Here is an 18,178-nt window from a genome sequence, read left to right on the forward strand (position 1 = left end):
AGTGGACATATGGGAACTTGACTACGGACCTGATTTTAAGGTCCCTTAGTTTAAGTGCAAATGGGTCAATCTGTCAGGCGGCGGGGTACAGGTAGACCCACAGTACGGAATGACAACAGTGGATCTGAAAAATCTTGGGTACACTGACAAACCGTTCGTCCTAGCCAATGATGTGGCACATGTTATCTATGTGAAGGACATGTCTACCAAACCGAGAAAAAGAAAAGATAAGGAAGCGAATACATCATACGATGAGCCAAAGCGCCACATAGTTCTTTCAGGAAAAAGGGACATCCTGGGAGTGGACGGCAAGACAGACATGTCTGAAGATTATAAAAAGTTTCATGAAATTCCTCCCTTCAATGTCAAGGCTGACCCAAGCATCCTGATAAACAATGAAGATTATCCATGGTTACGGCGCAATAAGCAAATGACATAGCGAAGAAAAAGTGAAGACTTTTTCCCGCAACTATTATGATGATACCATGCCAACTTTGTAACACACGAGCATGCCACCATTGTCCGTTTTGTACATGCACATGCTATGTGGGTGAAATTATGATACCATGCCAACTTTCAACTTTTTCAGAGTTCATTTGAAATGCTTTAATGTCTTATGGTTCGGCCCTCGTAATACCATGACCATTAGTCCCTGGCCCATGCCAACTTTCAACTTTCAACTTTCTAAAACTAATCGCACTAACAGAAAGTTTATAATTTTGCTCCTCGCCCCTGGCCCATGACCATTAGTCCCGGTTTGTGCCACAAACCGGCACTAAAGGGTTGGTCCTCGTTGCGGGCAGAGTTTAGTCCCACCTCGCCAACCGAAGGGGGCTCACACCGGTTTATAAGCCCTTCCCTCTCTGCCTTGTTGAGCTCCTCTCAAAGTGAAAATAGATGCCCTAATAGAGAAAAGTTTAACCTAAATTCATAGTGAATTTCTCTGAAATTCATAGAAATTTACTATGAATTTGTTGGGTTTCGTAGTAATTTCAAAAAATTTCCTACGCACACGCAAGATCATGTGATGCATAGCAACGAGAGGGGAGAGTATTGTCTACGTACCCACGCAGACCGACTGCGGAAGCGTTGACACAACGTAGAGGAAGTAGTCGTACGTCTTCACGATCCAACCGATCAAGCACCGAAACTACGGCACCTCCGAGTTCGAGCACACGTTCAGCTCGATGACGATCCCCGGACTCCGATCCAGCAAAGTGTTGGGGAAGAGTTCCATCAGCACGACGGCGTGGTGACGATCTTGATGTACTACAGCAGCAGGGCTTCGCCTAAACTCCGCTACAGTATTATCGAGGACTATGGTGGCTGGGGGCACCGCACACGGCTAAGGAATAGATCACGTGGATCAACTTGTGTGTTTCTGGGGTGCCCCTGCCTCCGTATATAAAGGACTAGAGGGGGGGAGGCTGGCCGGCCAAGTGTGGCGCGCAAGGAGAGTCCTACTCCCTCCGGGAGTAGGATTCCCCCCCCCCAATCCTAGTTGGAATAGGACTCCTTGAGGGGGAAAGAGAGAGAGGGGGCCGACCACCTCTCCTAGTCCTAATAGGACTAGGGGAAGTGGGGAGGCGCACAGCCACCTTGGGATGCCCCTTTCTCCTTTCCACTAAAGCCCACTAAGGCCCATATAGCTCCCGGGGGGGTCCGGTAACCTCCCGGTACTCCGGTAAAATCTCGATTTCACCCGGAACACTTCCGATGTCCAAATATAGGCTTCCAATATATCAATCTTTATGTCTCGGCCATTTCGAGACTCCTCGTCATGTCCGTGATCACATCCGGGACTCCGAACAACCTTCGGTACATCAAAATGCATAAACTCATAATATAACTGTCATCGTAACCTTAAGCGTGCGGACCCTACGGGTTCGAGAACAATGTAGACATGACCGAGACACGTCTCTGGTCAATAACCAATAGCGGGACCTGGATGCCCATATTGGCTCCTACATATTCTACGAAGATCTTTATCGGTCAGACCGCATAACAACATACGTTGTTCCCTTTGTCATCGGTATGTTACTTTCCCGAGATTCGATCGTCGGTATCCAATACCTAGTTCAATCTCGTTACCGGCAAGTCTCTTTACTCGTTCTGTAATACATCATCCTGCAACTAACTCATTAGTTGCAATGCTTGCAAGGCTTATGTGATGTGCATTACCGAGAGGGCCCAGAGATACCTCTCCGACAATCGGAGTGACAAAACCTAATCTCAAAATACGCCAACCCAACATGTACCTTTGGATACACCTGTAGTACTACTTTATAATCACCCATTTACGTTGTGATGTTTGGTAGTACCCAAAGTGTTCCTCCGGTAAACGGGAGTTGCATAATCTCATAGTTATAGGAACATGTATAAGTCATGAAGAAAGCAATAGCAGCATACTAAACGATCGGGTGCTAAGCTAATGGAATGGGTCATGTCAATCAGATCATTCTCTTAATGATGTGATCCCGTTAATCAAATAACAACTCATTGTTCATGGTTAGGAAACATAACCATCTTTGATTAACGAGCTAGTCAAGTAGAGGCATACTAGTGACACTTTGTTTGTCTATGTATTCACACATGTATTATGTTTTCGGTTAATACAATTCTAGCAGGAATAATAAACCTTTATCATGATTATAAGGAAATAAATAATAACTTTATTATTGCCTCTAGGACATATTTCCTTCAGAATTTAGGTTGAATTTTCTCTATAAGCGCATCTATTCTCATTTTTTTAGTAAGTTAATCACAAACTTGTGATTCACACAAATTTCAAAGAATTCAAATTTTAACTATTCAAATTTGAAAACCAATGGCACTAACAGAAAGTTTATAATGTTTCTAAAACTAATGGCACTAACAGAAAGTTTATAATTTTGCTAACCTAAAAGCAAACAGAATTAAAAATTAAAGCAAAAAACAAAAGAAAATAAATAATGCAAAAAACAAATCAAAAAACAGGAAAAAAAACTATTTTTATAGTAAAGTTAATCACAAAATAAAATAAATGAAGCAACAAAGAAAACAAAAAACCTAAAAAGTGTTTTCAAATTTGAAAACTAATGGCACTAACAGAAAGTTTATAATTTTCCTAAAACTAAAAGCCAAAAACAAAAGAAAATAAATAATGCAGAAAACAAAACAAAAAACTGGAAAAAATAGCAACAATAAGTATTTTGTTGTAAGTAGAAACAAAATAAAATAAATAAAGCAACAAAGAAAACAAAAAAAACAAAAAAAGTGTTTTCAAATTTGAAAACTAATGGCATTAACAAAAAGTTTATAATTTTTCTAAAACTAAAAGCATAAAGAATTAAAAAATAAAGCAAAAAACAAAAGAAAATAAATAAAGCAACAAAAAAACAAAAAACAAACGCCACCTACTGGGCCCCCACGGCCTGAATACGACTAGAAACCCATCCAAGGGCCAGGGTTCAGGCCCGCAGGAGGCCCAGTAGGCCCACAGGCATAGCAGTGACAATTTGGCCCGTAAGCCTGCAATGGAGAGGAGCTCCAGAGGGGTGCGGCAGTGGGGCTTATAAACCACTGCGCACCCCTCTCAACTAGCGAGGTGGGACTAAACTTTCGACGCAGCAGCCGCACAAGGCCTTTGGTCTCGGTTGGTGGCACCAACCGGGACTAAAGGGGGGCATTGGTCACGGTTCGTGGCACAAACCGTGACCAATGCCTCCTTTTAGTCCCAGTAGGTGCCACCAACCGAGACCAAAGGCCGCCGCTTCCCGCCCTTTGGGCTGCTGAAAAGAGGCCTTTGGTCTCGGTTGGTGGCACCAACCGGGACTAAAGGGGGGCATTGGTCACGGTTTGTGCCACGAACCGTGACCAATGCTCCGTCTATATAAGCCACACTTGTGAAAATTTTGGTTCAGTTTCTTCGATCCCGCCCCGACGACGCCACCAGGCTGCCCGTGCTCGCCGTCGCCGCCCCAAGGTCTCCGTCGCCGTCACCGCCCGCTCCTCGTCGCCGCCCCAAGGTCGCCGTCGCCGTCACCACCCGCTCCTCGTCGCCGCCGCCGCCCGCTCCTTGAGCCCGCGCCGGCCGCGAGCCCTTGCCACCCTCGAGCCCGCGCCGCCCTCGAGCCCGCGCCGCCCCGGAGTTCGCCGTTGTCCCCGAGCCCTCCTCCCCGAGCTCACGCCGCCCCTCGAGCTCGCCGTCGTCCCTAAGCCCGCGCCGCCCCCGATCTCGCCGTCGTCCCCAAGCCCTCCTCCCCGAGCCCGTGCCACCCTCGCCACCCTCCTCCCCGAGCCATCCGCCGCCCTCGCCGCCACCCTCGCCGACGCCCTCGCCGCCCCCGCCGTCGCCCTCGCCGGTCAACCTCGCTGCTGTGAGCCGCCGCCACCTGTTTATCATTTTTTCATTTTTTGTTCGTATATATAATGTATATATGTATGTGGCTATATGTATGTATAGATGTTCATATATGTGTATTATTTTTTTGTTCAGAGCATTTTTTGTTCATATATGTATTTTTTTTGTTTATGTGTATTTTTTTTTCATAGCATTTTTTTGTTCATATTTTTTTCATAGCATTATTTCCATGTATATATGTATGTGGCTATGTACGTATAGATGGATAGCATTTTTTTCCATGTATGCATGTCATTGTCGATATACCCCCTCCCCGTTAACTTCGACAGGAGGGGGGTCGATATAACCCTCCCCGATAACTTCGACATGAGGGGGGGTCGATATACCCCCTCCCTGATAACTTCGACATGAGGGGGGGTCGAGAACTAGTTTAGGGGGTCGAGGGTTGATAACTAGTTTAGGGGGTCGAGGTTTGAGAACTAGTTTAGGGGGTCGAGGGAAGAAGGGGAAGAAGAGGGAGAAGAAGAGGAGAGGAAGAAGAGGAAGTCTTCTCCTCTATTCTTTCTTCTCTTCTTTTTTCTTCTTCTTCCTATATGTATTAGTTTTTTTATTTAGGTTGTTAATTAGTAGATATTAATTTTGTTCATATATGTATGGATGCATGTGATATGTATGTATGTATGTATGTATGTATGTATCGGGTATGTCGTTGTCGATATACCCCCTACCCGATAACTTCGACATGAGGGGGTCGAGAGGGGGTCTAGGGTCGCCGAGGGGTCGAGGGTCGTCGAACATGAGAGGAAGAAAAGGATAAAAAAAGAAGAGGAAGAAGAAAAAAAGAGGAGAAGAAAGAATAGAGGAGTTCTTATTCCTCTATTCTTTCTTCTCCTCTTTTTTTTCTTCTTCCTCTTCTTTTTTTATCCTTGAAGCTTTGTCGAGGCCACCCCAAACCCTAGAGAAGCAGCGTCGAGGCCATTAATTAATATTAGTTCTATGTTTGCCACTAATATATCCATCTGTCATGTTTGAATAATAATTGCCATGTTGTCAATATTTGTAGAAACTATGGACACCGCCTGAGACGAAGTACAAGAAGAGTTGTTGGGGGACATAATCGCACGAGGAAGTGATGCCGTCGTCTCGTTGTTTCTCAATGACACCGATGGTCTGGAAGCAGCTGGCTATGATTATGATGGCTCCGGTGACCTAATGCCGGTGCAAGAAGGAGACCGTGAGGACGGCTCAGGGGACCCAATGCCGGTGCAAGAAGGAGACCGTGATAACGTCTCCGGTGACCGAACCGAGTCCGGCCAGGTATATATATTAGTTAAGCTTCTGCTGACTAGCTAATTGATGCATTCATTGTTTTGGTATGTACACATATTAATTAAGTCTTTGTCCTTCAGGGCTGGCAGAACCTTGGACCCTGTAACAGGGAAGTGCATTTGCACGAACGATCAAATGGACATACCAGTCAGGAAGCTTCAGCAGTATATCGAAGCAGCGCAGCAAGGGACGTTCTTTCCATATAGAGAGAACGACGAGCTCACAATGGCCCTCGGGAATCCTGAGCACCCTGGACGGACACGAGGCACGCCAGGCTCCATTCCGTGGAAGGTTGGGTTTCCGGACGCAGGCGGTTACAAATCCCAAGAGAGGAGGAAAAAATTGCAGCAGAGGGTACAAGCGATAGAGGAACGAGAAGCAAATCGCAGCAAACGTACTGCCGAAACTTCCCCCGAAGCTACGCCGCCATCTCAGCGGAGAAGCAGCGTGGCTTCCACCGAGCTGCTTCAGCCGGAGCATGCCTTGACGGCTCCTGCCAGCTATCCCGTGGATGCTATCACGGAGTCTCAAAATTGCCACCTTATGACGCAATGGATGAATTTGAAGGTCAAGGCGGTTGTTGGCTCTGTTTATCCTACTGAACCCGGTGCAACTTTTCACTACCGGTCGATTCCAGAAGGATATGCTAGGGTGATGGTGGATGAAATAACGGAGGGATTTGAGGACCTCCAGTTTGACCACCCTACCGGTGAAGGGGAGACTAGGCTGGGGTATGCTCTGAAGACTCCATGCCTATGGCGGAAGGATCTCATCAACCTTCCGAACTGGACGCCTCCGCCTCCTCCTCCTCCTCCGGCAAGTCAGGGCACTCCGCCTCCTCCACCGCCTCCTCCTCCGGCGAGTCAGGGCACCCCGCCTCCTCCACCGCCTCCTCCTCCAGCGAGTGACGATCAGGGCACTCGACCGGCTCCTTCTCCGACGTGTGGCAGCACTCCGCCTCCTTCTCCGCCTGCGCCGACGCGCCCGAGCAGTCAGCCTCCTCCTTCTCCGCCTCGTCAGCAAGGGCGGAAGAGACCTGCCACCACTCCGGCTGCTCCGGTGCGTTGTAGTCCTTCTCCTCCGCCTCGTAAGCAAGTAAAGAAGACAACCGCTCCGTCTGCTCTGCCGGCGTCTAGTAGTACAGCCAGAGGCGGGAGGAAATACAGATTCGGTCCTTCTCTGAAGACTTCAGAGAAGTTACCATACGAGAGGACCCCGGAGGAGAACGCCGAGATCGCACGAGAAGAAGTGAGGAACTACTTTGAAGGGGTGAAACCAAAGAAACATCCACCTCCGGAGGAGAAGGTAGATCCGATGAAAGCGAAGCGCACTCTGGCTGCCCTGACAAAACCACCCAAGTCTCCGCCGAAAGGAAACTATGAGCGCATTATTGGAAAGGAATTTGCCGAAGCGGAGCGGTCGGGAAGTACTGTCAGTGATCAAAGGCTGAAAGAACGACGAGCTGGGAAACAAATTGTCCAGCTCGGCGAACAAGCGAAGCAGTCGTGCCCCCCGCTCAAGGTGCCAAGCGACAACGTCGCTAATGATCCGAGGATGGTGCCCGGTTATAGCAATCTTGGCGATTACCTGCCCGACGATGTACATTATGATTTCATGGAGGCGCAGATACAAAGATACGAGTATGGGAAGCCTCTCGTCAAAGATGAAAGATCTCTATCAACGATGATGCGAAGATTGCATGATTGGTACTTGAAAATCTGCAAAGACTCTGGGGGGAGGAGTACTTTGTATGTGAAAGTTAAAAAGGAGCATGACCTCGTTGAAATTGAATTGTTGCCTGTTCCATTTGAGGAGTTCTTTTAGTTTTTCAATCAATTGGCCCTCGATAAAACAACGGTCACCTGCTACTGTCTGTAAGTAGTACTACTTCTGTCATTAAGTCTCTCTATATAGCTCAGCTCTTTCATTGCATGTATTTATAATCATCCTCACTATATTATGCAGATTGAAGATCGTCGAATTGAAGAAAAGACAAGTCGGTGGTATTGGGTTCATTAACACATATCTCATAGATGCAACTCAGGTTAAATTTCATGCCGCAGCTACCGAGGCTAACTTGCTACGATCGTTGGTAATAAATGAAAACAAAGATATAATACTCTTTCCTTACAACTTCAAGTGAGTGTTACTGTCTTGTGCGTATTCGGTTTCCCTTATATATTGGTCAAGGTTATAGTAATGTAATTGATGAGTTATGCATGCGTGTGCAGTTACCACTATATTCTCCTAGAGATTAAGCTTGAGTAGGGACTAGTAACCGTCTTAGACTCAAGACGAAAAGATCCCCAGGACTATGCGGACATGACTCAAATGCTCGAGAAGTAAGTTAAATCGATCATTATCCACCATATCAGCAACTTTGTTCATTTCCTGATATATCAAGTAATTGTTTTCTTTGTCTGGCAGGGTTTGGAAAAAATTCTCCAAAAAAGCTCCAGGACTCCCGAAGAAGCTGCAATTTAGACACCCGAAAGTAAGTACTATAGTAGCATGTTCCACGCATCTCCTATTGATTTGGCATTCTTGCTTATCAGTTTGATTGACCTCTATTTCTTGTAAAGTGGTTGTGGCAGGAACAAGGGAATGATTTCTGTGGATACTATGTTTGCGAGTCCATCCGTCACACGACCTGTGAGCGGGGCTACACTGACGAACAATATGAAGTACGTAAATAACAACATTCACAATTTTATTTTATTACCATCATTTGTGTTGAGTTTCATTCATTCATATATATATGTATTGACCCCCTTCTTCAAATTAGATGTTTCGAAAGCGGGATGAACTCCTAGCACCAGCTCGCATGCGAGCAATTCAAGAGGAATTGGCGGCATTCTTTCTTGACCACATGATCGCTGAAGACGGAGAATACTATGTGGACCATGAGTCCGTATGATTATATTTGTAAGAGATAATTATTGTATATATGTAGCCGGTAGTGTCGGATAGATATACGAAAACTTGTTGTTCGACCAATCTCTCGGAGAAGGAGAGGTGGTCGATATCACTTCTCCCTGTATGCATATATGTTCATGACGATCTTCTGTTTCCTTCATTTGCTTACTAGCTAGCTAGCGTGTCTAGTCCTCTCTATACGTATGTATAGTACGTAGCGTCGACCAAGCACGGACATAAGAGAGGACACTTCTCTCTATTAATTATAGCTAGCTAACACAATATATGAAACACCTAAATTAACCCCCCAAAACCCCCCAAACCCCCCCTTTAAAAAAAACAAAAACCCCAGCCATAAAAATGCTGACGCGTGGATGCCTATTGGTCCCGGTTGGTGCCACCAACCGGGACCAAAGGGTCTCCTGCCTGGGCTCCGCGCACAGGCCACGTGGAGGCCCATCAGTCCCGGTTCTAAATTGAACCGGGACTAAAAGGACAAGGCATTAGTACCGACCCTTTAGTCCCGGTTCAGGAAAAGGGACAAAAGGCCCTTACGAACCGGGACAACAGGCCCTTTTCTACCAGTGAGGCCTACAAAGCCTAATGTGTTTAATACATGTTAGCTCTGCCCGAAGACATGCATGGAGTACTGGTGCCAAAATAAAATTCAGCTTGCCCGAAGACATGCATGGAGTACTGGTGCCAAAATAAAATTCAGCTTTTTTTGTTTGTTAAAAGATCACGCATGTACCAATCTAAATGTTCAATGAACTGACAAATTTTCATAAATAAAATAATTGAAATGGATGTGATCTGTGCACAAATATGAAGTTCGGCTGTGTTTCTATAAATTTGAATGACTTGACCGCTTCTGCTTGGTTTTTTGTACAACATGCAAATATCAATATTATTTTCTGAAACTTTTTGTAAGGGTAAAGAACATCAATCCAAATCTGCATGCACACTACATGCATGAACAGAATAATGTTTTTTGAACACTAGGGATTGGGCTCATGTGCTACAGTATATTGATAAGTGTGCCAGTCCACCACGGTTAAAAGAGCCTTCAATAGGGCTATTGGCAACCTGATGAAGAGATGGATCAAGGCAAACAGTGCAAGATGAAGGAAATTTGAATGCTAACAAGGCCCGGATCCACATGAAAATAATACTAGATCAGACGATGTCGAGCATAGCTTCGGATGAACCATGGTCTTAAACTTCCCCTCTCGCAGGGCTGCTGCTTCCGCTGGAGGTTGTAGGTATTGATGGCTGCGGGGAGTTTACAGGAGCGGTTGGTGGCGTTTGTCCTTGGCTCCGGCGAGAAGCGAGCGAGGATGAGGTGTTCGGCTCCGGAGGAGAGGGACGGATCCTTCTGTAATAGAGAACACGGGCAGGCCCGTCGTTGGAGGTGGCCAAGGTGGGCGATCGCACAGGCCCCCAAAAATTTGGGGCCCCCAAATTACTAGGTATTAGTAGTATTATGTATACATATTTAATCACACTTTGCCATTAATCCAGCGGCAAGGCCTAAGCAGCGTAAACACTAGACAGCAATAAAAATCCAGCCCACGAGGCCTGCTAACTGCTTATTCACGTATCTATCGAGTGTTCCTGAATCCCATCGATCGCTAACACGCCGCCGGTTCGCCTGCTTCCTCCACGAGCAGACGTCGTCTCGTCTCCTGCGGTCCTGCCTTCCGCCAATCGCCCGCCTGCTGGTTCCGCTAGTCGCCCAAGACGCCGTCCGCTGCTGCTTCCCAAGGTTCCGCCAGCCGCTCGCCCGGAAAGTCGTCCGCTGCTGCCTTCCGCATCCGCGGTTCCACCATCGGCGATCGCCCAGGCTGCCATTAGGTATACTTAATTTTATCCCTGTACTTGGTATGTTTCAAAATTTGATCTCCCTGACCTAGGTTAAGAGCAGGCCCTAGTTAGGAGTAGCGAGTAGGATCAGTTTGTTCTTGATCAGTTATACATGTCTTTATATTTTTATTCAGACTAATTAGGAAATTTCATGTTTGAATAATGAATCATTAAATTTCTTTGGTTTATATACTTTTTTTAGCATTAGTATTTGATATATGTCTAAATATTATGCAAAAGAAATCATGGTGGATTTGTGTAATAAATGGAGAGTACGAATGAGCTCTATTAGTTCTTCTGTGATATGACTCTTTTTGAAATTTTGGGCCCAATTTTGATTTTTGCCCCGGGGCCCCGAATTTCTGGAGACGGCCCTGAACACGGGCCATCAGATTCTCTTCCTTCTTCTTCCTCCTAAAAAATAAATAGGAACCCAGGTGTCGCCTCTGAGAGGGATGCGGGGGAGGAGGGGACGAAGGATGGGTCAAACGTGATGCATACGGCCTTTTAAATATGAGTACTAAGATTTTTAATCTTGATTATGCAGCGAGCCTAGTCCACAATAAATGCGTGAGTACCAGGAAAGCCTGGTCCCCAAGAATAAATAGGAATCTAAATTCGCCTCCGTGAGGAATTGAACCCAGGTGTTGGGTTTGCCTCTGCACCAATTAGGGATGCATACGGCCTTTTAAGTATGAGTATTAGGATTTTCCATTCACTTACGCCTAATCCTCAATAAATGTGTGAGTACCAGGAAAGCCTGGTCCTAAAAAAAAATAGGAATCTAAATCCGTCTCCGTTAGGATTTGAAGCCAGGTGTTGGATTTGTACATCCACCCTCAATCAGTTGAGCTAGACTCACTCCCCCAAAGGAAATCATCTACTTACCATTTTGATATGCAATCACATGGCAGAACAAGAAATCATCTTTAGTAATGGTCCATGTAATGTGGCCCATTAGCCGAATTGTAACTTGCCATCGTTTTTTTGACACCTTGACCGTAGAACAATAGTTCTACGGTAACTTGCCATCGTTGGTCAGAACTATGCCAAAAGGTGCTTTTGCCAAAAGAAAAAGAACTGGAGTAGTAGTGACTAACAAGGTGCTGGTAACAGCCAATGTTGTTTGAATTAAAAATAGTCAATCAGTACTAAACAATCATACTAGCAAACATGATTTATTTATTTTTGACCAATACCACACCACTCGTTTGGCTAACGAAACTAATACACTCTCACTAAAGCTAAATCACACGGCAGATTCGACGTCTGCAAGTGAATGATTAGTCACATGATTGAGACAGAATCACAACCCACCACGCAACTTGAAAAGGAACTGGCCGACGCACGAACAAATGAATTAAATATGGAGGAACTACTTTCTGTCACGTCAAGAGTGTACTCCATTTCATCTGGACCAGGCGGCCCATTGGCAAACAGCCAACATATATGTTCCAATCAATACGCCTACGCTGTCCAAGGCCTAAACCTACATTTTACTGTTTTAGGTTGCACCATTTTTAAATCACTTCAAGAACATATATTATTAACTGTAAAATCGTTTTGTGGGCGTCATGACCTTTTGAGAAGAGTAGTTCAACTAATCAATCATAGTCAAGGAAATGTAATACCTGAGAGACCGAGATTCATTGCAAGGATGTACTTTTGCATATACTTCTTTTTGCATCTGTTTTTGGATCCCTGATTCGGGCTCTTCCTTCACTTCTTCTAGCTCTTTCTTGAAATCTTCCTTGAACACGCTGAAATATTGCTTACTTTTGTTCTCAACAGTTTCCTCAAGCTTTTGTATATCTTGCCCGAATTCTAACTTCAGCTCTTCCTTAGCTCTCTTGAAAGCTTCCTTGAACTCGCTTATCAGCTCTGTCTTTAGATCTTCCTTAATTTGTTTGTTTATCCGCTCTTTCGTGTGAACTTCCTCGCTTTTGTTCCTTTTCACCTTTTCCTGAAGCTTTTTAACCTTTTTCTCAAGGCTTTGTACTCGTTCATCTGTGTTCACTTTAACCTGTCAAAAGAAACAAATGCAACGGTGCACATAGTTCCTAATCAAATAGGTTGAGAATTCCAATTATGCATGTGCTCCATCTCCATAAAGAATTTGAACAAACAAAGACTAGATCAATATGCCTAATTATTTCACCAAATCAGGTTTCGAATGTCACTGTGGTTGAATCAATATGCCTACCTGTATGATGTCTTTAAACTGGATTAGCACGTCACAGATGGAAGAAGGAAGGGCAACCGAAGACCCTTCCAGAGGCGTCTCATCTCTTGTTATGCTTGTGTTTCTAAAAAAAGCAAGAACAAAATGAAGAACCAAACTAAGATTAATCAGATGTACGTGTGTGTGCATTCTGTTATGAAATAAGATGAACAACTCACCCGTTGTGCTCATGCTTTCTCTTCTTTCCCATGGCGACGTCCCTGTGACCACTGACCAAGCTAGCTAGGTGCTCTTCGTTCTCTCGTTAGAAATCGCAGCATATGAGAACGCAAGACATAGGAAATCAATAGGTTCTCTTTTGAGATACCTCATAACTGTGTGAACCACCCAATGATCGGCTCTGGAGTTGTCTTCAACCTCTCGCTGGTGTGCCGCTCTGCCAAATCTAGTCGGCACCACACCGCGATCGACTCCTGAGGGTCGTCTCTGCGGCAGGCCGCACAGCGTCACCCTCCGCTCGCAGCCCCGTCGCCGCCGCCAGCCCCTCCCCTCCGGTTTGCCACTGCAGGTTTCTTTGCTGGGGAGTGAGGAGTGAAGTGGTTAGTGAGTGCTACTTTCTTTGCTGGGGAGCGAGGACTGAGGAGTGAAGTAGTGATATACCTCCTCCATTCCAAATTACTCGTCGCAAAAATGGTTATATCTAGAACTAAAATATATGTAGATATATTCATACCTGCGATAAGTAATTCGGAACGAAGGAAGTACTCACCTTTCCTATGACACAAGAGTATCAACAATCTCTTGTGAGCAAGCTCGGATGGCCGCGGGCCGGTACTCAAATGACGGATCGAGAGACTGCGCGCTCGCCTCGGCTGCCGCTCGCGTCGGCGCTGGCCGCCGACACCGGCCTTTCCCGCCCCGCCGGCCCCTTCCCACCCGCTTCCTCCGCCAGTGCGCCCCCCGTGGCGCGTCCCTCCTCCCTTGCTCGCCGCCTCTCCTCCTGCTACCGCCCTCGGACTGCTCTTGCTGGGCGGATCTGGCGGCTGAGGAGGACCTGGCCGAGGCTGCGGCGGCCGCGGCGGGCCTGCCTCGCCGTCCTCGCCGCTTTGGGGACCGTTTTGCCGAGTGCCTCGCCCCCGTGCTCGGGCTACCGTCCATGCCATTCGCTTCTTCCCCGCCCCGCCTTCCTCATTATAAAGTTTTCTAGGCATAGATGGGGGCGTCGGACAACACCAAAGGCCTGGCGCTAGCGGTCGCCTCCAGCGCCTTCATCGGCGCCGGCTTCATCCTCAAGAAGATCGGCCTCATGCGCGCCGGCAAGTGCGGCGTCCGCGCAGGTACCTCCGCCCCACTGTCTCTTCCTCTCTCTTCCCCCTTGCCCGATTCCCGATCACAGCCGGCCGCTCCTCCACCGACCGGGTCCTCTGGTCTACGCCGTGCCGCGCTGCCTCGGTCAATTTTGAATCTTACGGCCGCTCCGACCTGGCCCGGCCAACTAACTCTTCGGATCTCGACGCCCCCTTCGATCCGTGGAACAATGGCGTCTGGATCGGGCCATGATCCCACACCCGAGATTTCAAAATGTACGGGCGGCCGTGATTGGGGCCGCGCGGCTGCGGCCTGTTCGTCAAAGTCAAATCTGTGCGCTGCCATTGTTGCCGTCTTCTAAACGCCAGCTACGCTCGTGCTGATTGGCAGCCAGTCATCTCCTAGTATCATGCTTCCATACGGGTCAATGAGAATCCTCCAGAAGATTAAAACACTATTACATCGAGAAATGGGGGTAGGATTAGAGAGACAGAGCCATCATGAGAAATGAAGTATGCTTATGCTCTGGAACATGATGTAGTCTATCTTTCTGTAAGTTGGATGGTGATTTTTCCAGCCCGGTCGATTCCAATGATGGATGGTGACTCAAATGTCATGGCTTCAGATTATCCATGAGAAGTACCTTCGCGGGCAACCGTTTGCGTTTGCGTCTAGGTCTGGAGGTTCCCAATTCTGAAAATCGATGATCCCTCTGTTATCGGTCCTGCGCATTGGGACCTCCATCTAGATAGGCTCCAGTGATGCCACCCTATTTTGGCTGGCCAGATGGGCGGGTTCCCGCCCCTTTGCAGATCGTTTTTTTTGCGCTTTTCTCTGTCTGTGTACGCCCACAGATCTCTGTGGTTGCGGCCCTAGTGAATCTAGGCGCGATTGCCTGCCGCCGCATCTTCGGGGCGGTTGAACTCGCGCAATGGGAGGAGTTACTTGAGTGTGTTGCCCTACACTCCCCTTCCCTAGAGCCGGATGCACTTTCTTGGCACCTCGAGCCAAGCGGTAGATTTTCGACTAGATCTCTTTACCAGGCGATTGTTCCTACTCCTGGTCCAGTGGAGCTAGCGGTGCTTTGGGAAATCAAACTACCCTTGAAGATCCGTATATTTTTTTATGGCAATGAGTTAGAGGACGCCTCCCCTCAAACACTGAGGTCCGTAAGCGTAATGGACCTGGGGATGGTCTCTACACCATTTGTCTGGTACCGGAAGATTGCAACCACATCTTCTTCCGGTGCCCGGCAGCTCAGTTCTTATGAAGTTGCTTCCGGGAGGTGGTTGGGGGCACGTGGTGCCATGACAACCTCTCAGATTTGTTCGGGGAGGTCTTTAGGCTCCCCGGGTCTAAGCGCGCCCCTATTTGGGTCGCGCTAGGTACCCTTGCCTGGTCCCTTTGATGTACCCTCAATAAATTAGTCATCGAACGAGTGATTCCGTCTCGCGTGACTAATGTGATCTACAAAATGTGTGGCTTCTTGCAGTTCTGGAGACCACTTAGTAAGCGGAGCGACCGCGGCGTCATCGACAACATCATGGCAGGTCTTCGTGCCTCGGCAACGTCTTTTGCTCCTCCTCCACCGCCACCACCTCCTCCTCTTGAGCCGGATTAGAGTCTCCTTTTAGCTTTATTTGGGGCTTGTCTTGCTGTGCCTCCAGTATGATTCTATGACTTATTGTACTTGACTTTGTGACTTTAGATGCTTGGTGATATGCTTTATAATATAAAATAGGGAAAACCCTTTTTCGTAACCTTTTTCCTATGATAAAGCAGGCCGCCAGGGGAAAGTATACTCGTCTGCTTGCAAAGACGCCTCGTCAGGCTTGATGATTCAAACCACCATGTGGATTGGCCAAAGTGAAGTTCTGAGATAGCGATATGCTATCTCTAAGAACAACTCCAATGGGGCGACCCATTTCGGCGCGGACAGAAAAGGCGGCCCAACGTGCCGACCCAAACGGACGTGCGTCCGTTTTTCGTCCGCGCGCGTCCCATTCCCGGTTCATTTTTGAGCCTAATTTGCGTCGGCGCGGACACGCGACGGACGCGCGCGCGCTCGCGTACTCCTGTCTCCGGGCCCGCTCGTCTGTGGCACATTGGCCTCCCCTCCTCCCGGCCAACAAGCAACCCTCGCCCCCGCCTCCTCCGTCACCGACGCCGCCGCCCATTTTGCCGGCGACTCTTCCAGCTGCCGCCGCCTCCACATCCGTCCAGCAACGCCGCCCCTGCCCCCAGTCGCCCGCCACCACCGTTTTGCCACCGGGGAGCAAGCTGGTTCCCGCCGCCGCTTCCCCCACCGCCCAGCCGCCCGCGACCAAGAAGACGCCTCGCCGCCCCCACCACATATGACCGGCATGCTCGTCGGACGCCGTCACACTCGTTGGACGCCGGCCGGGCAGGTCTGTGCGCGCCGCGTCTCCCCTCGCCGGCCGTCTCCTTCTTCGATGCCCGCAAGTTGTTCGACAGTTTGCGAAGGTACGAAAATGGACTCCGCCGATGATTTCTTTTTCCACAATTTCCTTTGCGACTCCGAGGATTCGTCGTCCGACGACGAGGAGGAGATATTGGCTGCCGTGTTGGTCCATCACCACCTCAACAACCAGCGGCCGTTGTTCCGTGGCTCCATTCCGGGCCACCTTCCGGCGTTGAATCTAACCGGGGGAGCGGGCATTTCCTTCTCTGGAAGGACTACTTTGATACAACAAACCCGTTGTTCAAACATCACAAATTCCGCCGCCGGTTCCATATGAGTAGGCATGTTTTCAACCGTATTAGAGAGGGAGTGGTCGGCTATGATGACTACTTCGAATGCAAAGAGGATGTCGTCGGCAAGATTGGTTTCTCCTCTTATCAGAAATGCACTGCCGCCATCCGAATGCTTGCATACGGAGTGCCCGATGATCTCATTGACGAGTACGTCCGTATGAGCGAGTCTACATGCCTAGAGTCCCTGTACAAGTTCTGCAAGGCTGTGATTGCTGTGTTTGGCCCTGAGTACTTGAGAGAGCTGACAGCTGAAGATACAGCCCGTTTTGGCGATGAATGCTAGCAGGGGCTTCTCGGGGATGCTTGGCAGCATAGACTGCATGCACTGGGAGTGGAAGAACTGCCCTTCTGCTTGGCAAGGGCAGTATAAGGGACATGTCAGGGCTTGCACTGTCATACTAGAGGCCGTGGCGTCTCAAGATCTCTGGATCTGGCACTCTTTCTTTGGCATGGCTGGATCACACAATGATATCAACGTGCTTTAGCGCTCGCCGGTGTTTGCTAGGCTTGCCGAAGGCAACAGCCCATCGGTGAACTTTACTGTCAACAGCCACAACTACGACAAAGGGTACTATTTGGGTGACGGTATCTATCCTCAGTGGACCACTATTGTAAAGACAATACCCAACCCTGTCGGAGAGAAAAGGAAAAGATTTGCCCAAGAGCAAGAGTGTGCTAGAAAGGATGTCGAGCGTGCCTTTGGTGTTTTGCAATCTCGATGGGGCATCGTTCGGTATCCTGCTAATACTTGGAGCACGCAGAAACTATGAGAGGTGATGACTGCTTGTGTGATCATGCACAATATGATTGTAGAAGATGAGCGCCCGGAACGTCTGTACGATCAAGGCTTTCAGTTTCAGGGTGAGAATGTTGTGCCTAAGCATGGAGTAGCGGCAACATTTGAGCAGTTCACTCAGTTTCATGAAGACATGCGTGATTGGGAAACTCACGTGCAACTACAAAATGATTTGATTGAGCATATGTGGACTCATATTGGCAACCAATAGATGTATCTTTTTTTATTCGTTTGCAAAACTATATGAAACATTTTTATTTTTATTTCGCCTGTAAACTATACTGTTTATTTGGGCAGACTATTTTGTTTGTTAAATTTTCATTTCACAATATGTTGAATGCAATGCAAAATTGGGCGGCTAGCCGGCCACGCCTGCACATATGGATCGGCGCGTTGGGCGCGCTGCCGACCTATATGAAAAATAGGGCGGACGCCGGGCGGGCGGCCGACCCAAACGGACAAAAAACAGACGAAATCACCGTTCGTTTGGGTCGGCCCGTTGGAGTTGCTCTAACGTCTACGGGAGGACGTATTCAGTGCAAGGGAACAATCTGTGCACCAGTGCTATTTTGGGACCACTCGGAGCCAGGCTAGGCACACGCCGCATGCCAACCCTGCAGATGCACAACGTTTTCTTTGGCGACGCCCCGGTCGATGCCGAATTCAC

At 48.0% G+C, this 18,178-nt stretch overlaps 1 protein-coding gene across 2 annotated transcripts; it reads right to left on the reverse strand.

Annotated features, from left to right (window-relative positions):
- Positions 1 to 9,628: 9,628 nt before the first annotated feature.
- LOC125525949 lies at positions 9,629 to 13,271 on the reverse strand. 2 transcript variants are annotated; one of them, XM_048690950.1, is made up of 4 exons: positions 12,851 to 13,271; positions 12,654 to 12,756; positions 12,082 to 12,473; positions 9,629 to 10,496 (listed from the first exon to the last, which is right to left on the reverse strand). In XM_048690950.1, exons 1-4 carry the CDS (start codon positions 12,880 to 12,882, stop codon positions 10,454 to 10,456), a joined length of 570 nt encoding a protein of 189 aa, XP_048546907.1. In that variant the 5' UTR covers positions 12,883 to 13,271; the 3' UTR covers positions 9,629 to 10,453. The 2 variants fall into 2 exon arrangements, with proteins under 2 accessions (XP_048546907.1, XP_048546906.1); XM_048690949.1 differs by having other exon boundaries at positions 9,633 to 10,431.
- Between the last annotated feature and the right edge of the window lie 4,907 nt (positions 13,272 to 18,178).

Source organism: Triticum urartu, chromosome 7 (assembly GCF_003073215.2).
Source record: "Triticum urartu cultivar G1812 chromosome 7, Tu2.1, whole genome shotgun sequence".
In the NCBI taxonomy this organism is placed as follows: Eukaryota; Viridiplantae; Streptophyta; class Magnoliopsida; order Poales; family Poaceae; genus Triticum; species Triticum urartu.